Source organism: Anneissia japonica, unplaced genomic scaffold (assembly GCF_011630105.1).
Source record: "Anneissia japonica isolate Jap-2015-1 unplaced genomic scaffold, ASM1163010v1 scaffold1642_len504882_cov181, whole genome shotgun sequence".
NCBI lineage: Eukaryota > Metazoa > Echinodermata > Crinoidea > Comatulida > Comatulidae > Anneissia > Anneissia japonica.
Window position 1 is genome coordinate 428145 of NW_022692852.1, and position 12462 is coordinate 440606.

The window sequence follows — 12462 nt, forward strand, 5'->3', positions numbered from 1 at the left end:
TTCTTTGACGCATGCGCATTTGCATAAATGTCTACACACACACATACACACTACACACAATAAAAAACATAGGAAATAGCAAGAGTGATTACAATAGTTCCTATTGCATTACATGCATAGGAACTAACAATGCTTAATTGATATTGTATTGCTTCTTTGATTAAACAATTTGGTAATAACTACTTTGTATGATTTGGTTACTTTCAGTATTTTGTTAACAAAGATACTAAAAATATTGCATAGCAAAATGTGAAGCTTTTACGCATCTCCAGACGTATGCGGCGCCCTTCTCTTTACACTATTGGTGGTCAGTTCATTGCAATACATGTACAGTACCCAGAACCGAATGCGCATCCCGCATGTAATTAAATTATTCTTAAGTTTAAGTGAAATTACTATATTTTATTCATAAAATGTAACTGTAAATATTCTACTTATTTTTCAAAAAATCTCCATACAACATTTTGCCTTTCTTTATGCTTTGGGAAAAGATAAAATACCAACTAGTGATGTTTTTTCATAGTTTTGCATTGCAATTTATCACAAAGCAACATCCTACACCGTACATCACCATAGCGCATCCACAGTTGACAGTTGATGAAGTTTGTTTATCTCTAGTGCTCTATTTAAATGGGGTGCTACATATGGCTGGAGATAAACAATCTTACATTGGCATTCCTACCATCCATTTTAGTGCTATACTTTTTTTATGTGGAGATTTCTATCTTGTGTTTCTAATACCTTTTGATTTCAAATATTAATTATGACATTATATTCTATATTTGGACAATACGGCTGGAGATAAACAATTGTACACTGGCATTCCCACCATCCGTTTTAGTGCAACACTTTGTTTATGTGGAGAGTTCCAGTATATTTGATTTTAATTATTAATTATAAATTATATTTCTATATTTGGACAATAATGAATGAATGAACCAAACTGGTCCACAGTGTGTAAATCTCAACCAGTATTATAGGAGTCAACCTTGTCAAGTACTCAAATTATCATCTTTTAAGCTCTTTCCACACTACCAATATATGGGCGTAATATGACATCATCATGTCTATATATGGGCACATCATACAAAATTGTCACATAAAATGTGATAGAGTAGACACAGCTTCACAGAACCTATATAATTGTACTAGATGATTAGTTTATTGTTTACTGTTTGCTCTGTATATTAAGATATTGTTTGTATGCTTCACTATTGAAATATCTTATCAAATTGCAGAATGTCATTATGCAAAATGTGGTTTTCTAGAGTTGGCAAAATTATACTTTTAGATATCCTTGAATTTCAAATTTACAAAAATTTAAAGTCCATACTTACAAATACAAGAAAACTTGGTAGTTTAAAAAGTGTTGTCATTCGGATATCCCAAGAAACTGGATCAGATGAGCTAAGCACAAATACAATTTTTGCCGATGACTGCAACATAGCAAAGGGGGTCTGTTCAATGTTCAAGACCACTGGTTGCTTCTCCAAGTTCGGCTTAGCAAGTCCTGCCGATGTCAAACTTAACACATACGCCACAACTGAGGTAGACGAATTGTATGCAACAGTACAACCTGAGATATGTGATGCAAGGTCATCATAAGCTGCGACCCATGACCCTTGAAGCAGTGACAGTGATCCTATGTAACAGGGTTGAACATCAGCTTCACATTCTGAAATCAAATAAATGCAGTACTGTAATGAACACAATTAATAATTTTTCATCATCATATTAAAAAAAGGAAAATTACCATCTTAGAACTAGATATACTATTCTATATTTTAATGCATATTCACATTAACTTTTATTTTAAAAATATACTCAGTTTTATGGTAAAATAAAAATAACAAAAATTGAGAAAAATTGGGATTTAAACTCATGACCTCCTCTTTTATGAAAACTGAGCTGTGAGACCTTGATGTATATTCCCTTGGATTTTCCAATTAGGGCACATTCATCCTCATTTATTGCATTAATACACAATAACAATATAAATTCAGATAATATTTTGTTTTTCCTATTAGGATTTAATTCTAATTCTCTACACTAAATCTACTGTACATCTATTAACTGACCTAAAGAGACCAGGCTGATACTGTGTTGGTTTTTCCCATTACACATTTTTAATATATTATCATTCACATCATTTTCCTGCATTCACCAAAGTTCAAAACTGCTCAACATAAAACTAATGAGTTCAAGGTCAATTGTGGGTCAAAAGTACTACTGCTATTATACATGTAAGCACACTAGCACTGAGAAGGAAAAAAAACGATTAAAAATTGTTTTTTCAAATAACGTAGAAACGGGGCCAGTTTGAAAAAAGCGATTAAAATTTTTTAATTAAAAACAGGCAATGGATAGTGTGTTTGAACGGCAAATAACCGATTTTGGCTGTGCACTTTTTAGCTGCAAAACAAAAAAGCGATTATCAGGTGAAAGGTGAACTCAAGGTTAAACCACTGCAAAGCTAGCTCATATCACGTGAGAACGATTAGTCCTTTTTTTTCACGTCCTAGGCTTACAAGCTGAAACGTCAACAAACATGTGGAGCGACGAAATTACTCCTACTGTAATTATTTGGTGGGAGGATATTGGGACTACAGGCTTCTCCACTCTTCTGGGCCTACCGTTGTCCTCGTTTGTTCGCTTGTTCGTTGTGCCGATGCCTTAATATCTTGACCATGTGCTCAACACCTACCTTTCCGAGTAAAATTGGGCCTAGTGAGTGTCTGTGGTACGAGAGTTCGCGCTAATGCCACATGACGTACGTAGGCCAGTCTGCCAATTTTGCACTAGCTGTACTTTCGTGCTCATGAATAAGAAACTTGGTTAGACTCCAGTCATTCTGAAGTGAAGGTACAGTAGATACACATCGAGTCACAGCTTGATGTGACACCAGTATATGTATATTGTTAATTAATAATTAATCCTTGATATTTTTATATTACTGTTCTGTACTGTTTTATACTACTGTTATTGTAAGTATCATTTACAATTCAGTCTTCGACTGTGATTTTGATATTGAACAAAATGAAAGGAAATGAAATGAAATAAAATGTTTTAAATAAATTTTGAATACTAAACACTGGGGAAAAATAGGATTTACCTTTTTTTTTCTTCACTCATTTACTGTTGATTTACTGAACAAAATCAATGAAAACATTATTTTTGTGACTACCATAGCCTAATATAATTGTTAATTCTTTTTAAATTACCAAGTTTCACTTCATTTTTTAGGTATTTTTTTGGTAGCAGTTTTTACAACATTGCTTGTTGTGGCTATTTCATAGGTAAGTGAATATTGGCTATGTTCTCACACGGCAGCTAACGGTTAGCAGGATCCGGATCCTGCTAACCGTTAGTTGCCGTGCGTCCATGCGAGAAAATCCTGATCCAGATACCAACAATATGATGATCGAATCACTGGCCAATAAGAAACTGGAAATTGTAAATGCGTACGTGTGATTGGTTGATGACAGAAACGCCCTTAACTTGCTAACCGATAGCGCTTGCTAACCGTTAGCGTATTCGGATACCGCTAACGGTTAGCTCTAACCGATCGGGCGTTCTCACGCAGGTGCTAACGGTTAGCGCTAACGGTTAGCTCCCGATTCGGATACTAAGGCTCTTGTGAGAACCAAGCCATTGTATACCTTGTTGTTATTAATATTATCATAATAGGACTGTTTCTCATTTACAGCAGGAAATAGGTTAAACAACAGTGTAACAGGAGATACTAATGTTAACATAACCTGACCCAGTTCTGTGCACAAAATCAACAAAATACTCAGTGCAACATTGTTAAGCAAAACATTTCCCTAAAGGTGTAGGAATTTGCTGGCACCTTATAAGCTGAGTAATATTTATCTAGGTACAGTATGTAAACTATGAACTCTGATAAGGCATATAAGCTACTGGCTAAAAATGTAATGTCAGCATTCTAACTAGCCTTCTGTATGTGCATACCTGAAAGAAAATATGTTTGTGCCTTTGGGCCTGTTTCTACTGGAAAGAAATAATCGATTAAAAATCGCTTTTTCGAAAAATCGCTTTTATTCTCGCAGTAGAAACGGGACCAGTTTGAACAGCCGAAAACATTTGCCTTCTCGCCCCACATCGTATCTTACTCTTTGTCATCATGACACGAATGAGAAAGATACTATCCTATACAGTTAGGAAAACGTGTTGTATAAACAAAATGGTGACGTAATTTCCGTCACGAAAACCGATTTTCGAAAAATAAAAAATGCAGTTGCAACGCCAGCAGGCTGTCTGGTAAAAAAAAAAGGGTTTTAAAAAATAAATTATTTTGTGTTTATCAGTAGAAACACACCCTTTGACTAAGAAAATTATTTTAATATAAAATGTCTCAAACATCAGCTTATATAAAAATAAAATATCTTAAACATCAATCATTACCTCCTGAGCAATATTAGTGGTTTGTCTGGGGAAGAGAAAAACTAAAAATTTAGAAACTAATGCCTCGGGGAGAATGTGTGATATATCCAACCAACAGCACAACAGTTTTTCCATTGGACCTTTGACCAAAGATTACCTACTGAGGTACTGTCTGAGGTACTGTCTGGGCCACTGTGAGGTCTCGCCACAAAATGAGTCTCATGGTTAGAAATTCAAAAATTGAGTTTATATTATATTTGGGTAGATCACATTATAAGCTTACATTTGGTCTTTGAATGGCTTCCCTACTATAAGTAAATTCAGAGATGTATTAGCATTTAAAGTTTAGGTGTATAAGAACCAAGATTTGAGAAAATCGGCCTCAAAGATAAACTAACCTGTACAAATAATATGACTAGAATTACAGAATATGTGCAGAGAACACTGTTTTGGCAAGAAAATTCACTTACAAAGTATACAATCATAAAATATAAGTATCAAGTTATTCAAAAACATTAAAATAAAAATTTTGTAAAAATGTTGATTTTGGCCTGTTTTGGTGAATATCTCAATATGATTTCACCAACAATGCGTCTCATTTCGTGGTGAGACCTCACCTTTGTTATTTCATCCAAGGACCATGTGCAACCAAATTGACTTTGAGTACAGATGTCTAATGATCATGTAATTTCTATGTGACATACAAACTGGTCAAGAAATAAGGTTTTGAGTGTGCAGATTATCAGTATGCACAGGCTAACATTAATATGCAAGCAAGTTCCTACTGTAGGAATATGTAAATTTACACATAAGTGTGCCCACTGGCCTGATTGATGAACCATGAACAGGTATATATAAACAGAGGTATTCAATTCCAGATAGCTTCATACATACTGTAGATTACTTTATTTCATTGCCTTTTTACCCTTACTTTTTTATACAAAGTATGCTCTACCAAAAAATAAAATAATGGATAAATAGCAATAGTACATACAGTAGTGGTCTAAATGTGATTAAATGTTGAAGTCACAGGGCAAGGCCACAAAGTTAATATTGTTCTTTGTAGTTGGTGTTCAGCGTAAAGTAGATACATACATATTCTATGGAGCTGCCACCCTACAGTAATTCTGAGTTTGTATCTAATCAATATTAATTCACACACTTCATTGCTTTTGTATTCATGCTGTCATCATACCTACAATAATGTTCATGTTCAACTGAACAATGAGAAAAAAATGAGTGAATTATCAATGTCATGCCAATAATATATTATTGACATTCCATATACTGTATCATACAGTCAAATGAACAATTTAATAACAAATTGAATGATTGACATATATTTAACTATGATAACGATGAAGGTACAGTAAAGGTAGTCCCATCTTCATCATCTGAATATACTGTACAGTAAAACAAATGAACTGTTTAGGAGCCCATCGTAATAAGCCTCAGCACTGTGTGGTAGTGTGACCAGTTCTTTTCCATGCTGACTTTTTAACCTCCCAGGTACATACTACTGGGTGGAGAGAGACAAATATATTGGATAGGTAAAACAAGCGAAATGTTCAAACCCCTACTTCAATTTTGCCAACGGCTCCCACTGATTAATGAGGCACAGTAGAATATACATTACAAATGTTATAAATGAAAATTTAACTTAATGGAGCTACAGTACAGTATACCATGCTTTCCAATACCAAGATTCTGATAATTTTTTCCTGATTATTAAAATATTGGCTATGAATGCCACATTAGTACTGATCTTCAAGGTTCCTATTAATAAAAAATATTATTATAATCAATAGAGATCTAATGCGATGATTTTAAATCCTAGCCTAGCCCAGCCTAGCATATCGGTAGCATAAATACATAGGAATTTTACACTACTCCGATTTTACGTACGTCCCGTACGTAAATGAGGGTTTCTACTATAAATGGTATTTTAACAATATTTTGGTATGTTATTAGTACTGTACTTAGCATAATATTACATAATTATCTTATGAGGCACATACTATTTATAACTAAGGTCAACAGCTAATCAAATAATAATAACTGATAAAACCATAAAACAGCATCATTTACAACACATCTATAACTGTGTGTAAGTAAGGTTAAGGTACTCGGCCATCAATCAGATACAGTTTGAGTGGTTTGAGAGATAACATTTAAAGGGGTTCATTACTAGAATTTGAATAAAAAGATGAAAATCAAAAGTAAGTACTGTACCTTACTGTAAAGGTTGCAACAATATTCCCAAATAAAATTTTATTAATACCCCTCATACATAACACTTTAAATGCACTGGTTAAATGAAATTATTTTACGTGAGAAATACAACATTACTTAAGTCAAATTTAAAGTGCATGTACAGTGTAGTCAATGTTAATCATCTTTATTGGTTGATCTGGTTTAAATACTCTTAAGGATTCACTCGACAGACTTTTGTTCAGACATCCGTTCAGACTTTAGGTCTGATATCGGTTTGGATTTTGGGGTTAGTTTTTTTGTTTCCTAGCAAAATAATCATTTCTGATAAATGATGAACATATCTGACCTTCTACTGATATTTGCACTGTAAAATGATTAAAGCTTAACAAAATTTTAAAAAGATGAAAATTGCTGCAATTACCTCATATATTAACATAATTCTAATGGTTCAATTTTAATTTAAATCTGGGTATGAAATTTGTCTATTTTGGTACTACATGAAGGACAGAATACAGAGGGATCACCAGAATCTGTTTAAAAAGCCAAAATAATAATAATTTTATATATTTTACTGTAATCATGCAGATTATCGGGTAGCCCAGATAATCCATTTTTTTACAATTTTCTCAAGAGTAAAAACCACACACTGAGTAAAAAGGTTAGTATGTGTGTGCTATTTCATGAAGAAGAATTACGATGATGATCTCAAAATGTCGAATCATAATTTATTGTATAATAATTTTTTAGAAAGATGAGAAAGGTCAGAAAAGTGCTTTGTACTATCTTGAAATGATTAAAATTGAACTCTACAGAAATAGAATAAAGTGCAATAAAAAGTTCACTTCTACTGAACACCACACCACAGAAACAGTGTTTTTTTTATAATTATGTTTAATAATTGTCATGATAATACATCTTACCTACAGTACTACTACTACAGTACATAGTTATACCAAGTTCAGTCCACATTTGTCAATGTGACAAATAGTATTCAGGGGCGTACGGTGAAAAATCTAAGGGGGGTCGAAACGAAAGCGCAGGGGGCAAGCTGAAGTCGGAGCAATTTAGCGAAGCTTTCAGAATTCGCGGGGTGCGTTATTCGTGAGTGAAGCGAGCATCTAGGCTGGGGCTAGGGGGCCGCAAAAGGGGAAAATTTACGTTTTTACGTTCTATTGCATTAAGTTCAATACCAAGTCTGACAAAATAGGCCTAATTGTAAACGTAGTTTTTGGGCAACACCAGACTATATTCACTCAATATACCACCAGCCTATTGGATTGCGGAACTCCTGAATACGGGCCATTTCAGATTAAAGAATTGAAAAAAAGGAGTTTTTTTTCTTTTTCGTGGGATCGTCCCACTTTTAATTTTAAAAAAAAATAAAGTTATAAATGTATATACTGTATTGAAAAATAAACAATGATATAGGGAACATATAATTACTTAAAGTAACATTTTGTATGCGTTTATTTCTTAACGTTTTCCTTTCAATTTTATATTTTAATAGTATAAGAGACAGGGCTTAGAGATATCAAGTTGATTAAAAATGTATAACCTTATATGGATTGTTTAAAAAAAAGACAAAAAATCAAAATATTAAAAGGAAGGGCCACCAAACATTTTTTTAGGCGAAGGATAATTTATTTTGATATTAACTACCTTCATGATAGGCTCAGTTTAATTATGCTAGATTAAAAAAAAAAATCATATTTAAAAGGGCACTTTCTTTAAAAGGGGGGGGTCGACCGCACCCATCGACCCCCCCACGGTACGCCCCTGGTATTATCTCATGGGTATATGACATTATAGTATGCCCACAGTATATGATGGCTTACAGTAAACTTTATGTGAAAAGAGCATTAAGACTAAGAGAAGATATTTGGATCACAAGTCAAAGTTGACACAATATGGGTAAACTATTATATACAGTATGAATGAAGATCATCATCATAGCACCCTTGAAAATGCAGGGCTTGTTATTTGAAGAATGCTGTACCTTGTTTTTTAAGTAAGTGATTATGTGGGGGAGGGACAAGCATCTGTAGAATAATTAGTATTACTGCATTCATCAAACTCAACACAAAACACATTACGAGAAAACACAGCCACAGTACTGTAGTTTATGTTTATTGAACTAGATTGAACATGTTTAATTTTAATGCCAAGGTGCACTATTTTTTAGACCCCAGAAGAGGAGCACAAGTGTGCAATGGTGTGGGAGTGTACACTCAACTCAAATCACAAAGCCCTGAAAGTGGGCTGTTTAGTATACTATACTGTACATAAACTCTCAATCATAAATTACATTTTATTCTGTGATACAGTATACAGGTATTTTTTATGTCTATATTTTGCCTACAGTATTCACACACACACAGCATTTTCATAATTAGTGAGGGCATACTCTAACCATAAAGGATGACATACTGACTGTATACTCGCATTTAGGGAAATTAATTAATTTAAAGATTTAAAAAAATGATCATGTTCTACAATAATCAAAATCCAAAATTATTATGAAAAACCATTTACCACTTGTTTTAATATTATGAATAAACTGAATCGATAAGAAAAAGGATGAAAATGTAGGCAAGGCTTCTGACTTTAATACCTGCACTTTCGTTTATAAGAATAATAAAGCGCACATATACTGTACAGTATCCACTGCAGTAGTGCTTAAGGCGCATCGAAAGGACAACCAAAAGTTACCATTAACCTTTAAAACTACCTAAAAAGAAACACCGCACACATCACCGCACACACCCTTTACAGGCATTTTGTTGCGATGCAAATGACCATAATCGGGTGTAATAAAGTATCGTTTACCCCAAATAAAATGGGTTTGAGCAAATTTTTAGACACAATCGCTTCACAATGGCCATTTGGGACCAACAGTCAGTAGCGGAATAAAGGAGGGGCCTTAACGTAAGCCTACTTTTTGGCTACAATCAATCAAGATATTTACCGATGTTGGCTACTGCAGACCTTTTTTGAGTATTTTTGTACCTAACTGTGAATAACTTCATAAACTAAAAAGCAACATTCAAACTTCCCAAAAATCTCATGTCTCAGAATTATAAAAAAAAAGTTGAGAAACACAAAAGTTCAGACATTTTACATGCATGAATAAAACAGGAGACAAAATTTTGCAAATGTTTATTGATAGTATGCATTGAATTGAAGTGAGAAAAAAAATCAGTAGGAAAGATACTGTTGATTGTACATACAGGTTTAAATCTATAGAATAGAAACCCCACTTTCTCAATTACTGTATTAGTGATGCATGACTAACCTCAATGACAAACCTATTAACATTTTGACCATTTTTTCAAGTGGAAATGTAAAAGAACAATAATATTTTTTTATGGGAAATCACCCAAAATAAGGCCAAGAGCCACTATAAATAATGGACTAGATACGTATGTACAGTATTGACAGTTAAAAAACAGTACTAAATTGTACTGTACCTTGGCTAGCTCCCAAAACAGCTGAGGTTAATCATGGAGGTGGTATAATAAAGTGTTAAACCTTGGTATTGTACAAGGTGCAAGGGCACTCCCCATCAGGTCAAAATAGAAAAAAAAATTGACATAAAAAAAACACAATATAATTAGTACCCCAAGTTACAAAAGCACATTTGCACAAAATTCCTCATCAGTTTTAAATTCCAATTAGAATATTTTCTTCCATGCTACTGCTATGCTATTTTGTTTTCATGAATAATCTAGTAAACATTGGAGGTCAATCAAAGTCTGAAAGTTCAAGCCGGGGTCATGAAGATCATTACCGAATAAGCACTATAAGTAAGCACAATAAGTTAGAATGGTGGTGACAACAACCTTAACAAACGCAAATGAAAGAGAGAAATACAGGTCAAAATTTTTTTTAATCTATTCAATGAAAGTGTCAAAACATCGACCAACATGATTCTGAAACTCGCTAAGATAGTGGAAAAGATTTTACATTCCTGATGACATTTACAGTATGCTTGATATTAAGAATAGTGACGGCACACATTATTACGAAGTATAAATTGCTTGGTTGAATTTGGATTAATTGTGATTGAGATGCTCGGTAACTCTACCTTGGTCAATTGATACTGTTGTTCGCTTATCACTGTACTCGATATAGGTTTTAATATAAGACACTGCATACAGTACGTTGTTAGTTTAATCGTAGATATATTCAGTGAAAAGTACACAGGTATGCATGCGCTGAGGGAGATCAGAGTCTCACACTGTTTGCATTTAACTCTTCTGATTACTCTTCCTGGGCAACATTCGTTGTAGTGTACACTTGCCACACACCTTGGGTTGATCAAAGAGAATGTTATGCAGCTTTTCACACTCAATTTTTTTGGGACGTGTGATATACATTTATCAAAAATTAATCCAAGGCAAACACAGATATACAACAGCTTATAGTACAGTACATTACCGGCGGGTGCATATGCCTATAGCTTCAGATAGCTTAATGTCATGACACATAAAATAACGCTGTCAATATATTCAAAATGATTGCTGAATGATTTACTTTTAATATGGGGATTTTCTAGGAAAGGCCTGTCCAGCAATAATGAAATTCATATTGTTAGCATAAACTGTTTCACAATTAAAACTACAATTTTTTAATTGTTTGATTCAATACAGACAAATTTTGTTGTTAAGTTGTTGGACATTAAATAATTGTGTTGGCCTATTAAATGAATTATATTCAAAGATTCCTGTAAAAGGGGCAATCATTCGAAAAGCATGACTGTTAAGGGAGCAGCAACTCATGACCCAGCAGCTTGCCCTTTGTCTCCAAATGTGGTATTTCTAATCAACATTGCAATCAATCAATGTAAAATAATTGTATTTATATCTCCTAATTTATTTTATAACAAGCATGAATTCCATAAGCAGAGAGAGATGGCCTTGCTAAAACATTAGTTATGACTGTACAGTACAGTACTGTATTAATTTAGGATGTCCTTTGTACTGAATGAACAAAAGTAAACACTTTGCTGACACTGTCAATCTCAACCTTATGGCCACCAAGGATACTGTAGCTGAATAGTTATCCACTGCAGGAAGCAGCACTATTCATAGGAACAGGCCCAATGAATGTAAAACTACACCTTTTGTTTTTTTATAAGAACACATTTTATAAGAAACGTCTGGTTGACAATAAAGGCCGCCACCTGCTGTTGTGACGACACAACTGTTGTACTCTATAGTATCTTACGAACTTTCGAAAACCGGATAACTCAAGCCTGAGGTGATAATTAATCATTCCTCAACTAGCTATAATTACTAAAACATCTGGACTTTCCGGGCTTAGGTTATGTTCACACACACACGGCGTAAGACTGGCGTAGCTGACGCTAGGCGTAAGCTAATTCACGGATTAAAATGCCCAAGTGTTCACACAAACGGCGTTCGCTATATTAACGCTGGCGTTAAACTAGTACAGTAGTAATATAGGCCTATGGGGGAATAATTTTAAGTTTTAAATAATGTACGGGTTCTTAACTGTAGTAAAAATAACAGTGCATCAGTAAATTTTTTTAATCTGTGAATTGTTTCGAAGTGAACTTATATGATTATTGTATTTTAAATGAACAATTTTACTTTGATTTTTCAGCTAGCATTGTTGGTGTTTTAATAGACACTCTAAATAGGTTAAAATATCTTACAAAACACAATCAACAGATCATATACATTATAACTAAGTAAAATGCAATAGAAAAAGAACCCCTTTACCATTTCATTTATAGAGAGCACAGGAAAGAGACCAAAGTAGCTAATATATTGCAATCGTGATTGGTCAATCTCTTGAAATGAGGTAAAATCATTCAAGCAT

General features: G+C 33.7%; 1 protein-coding gene across 1 annotated transcript in view; it reads right to left on the minus strand.

Annotated features, from left to right (window-relative positions):
* LOC117100442 overlaps positions 1–12462 on the minus strand; it is a 51999-nt gene that overhangs the window by 30318 nt on the left and 9219 nt on the right. Inside the window, exon 3 of the mRNA XM_033240140.1 lies at positions 1338–1675. Within this exon, the coding sequence (XP_033096031.1) occupies positions 1338–1675 (338 nt within the window). The remainder of the gene's footprint in view (positions 1–1337; positions 1676–12462) is intronic.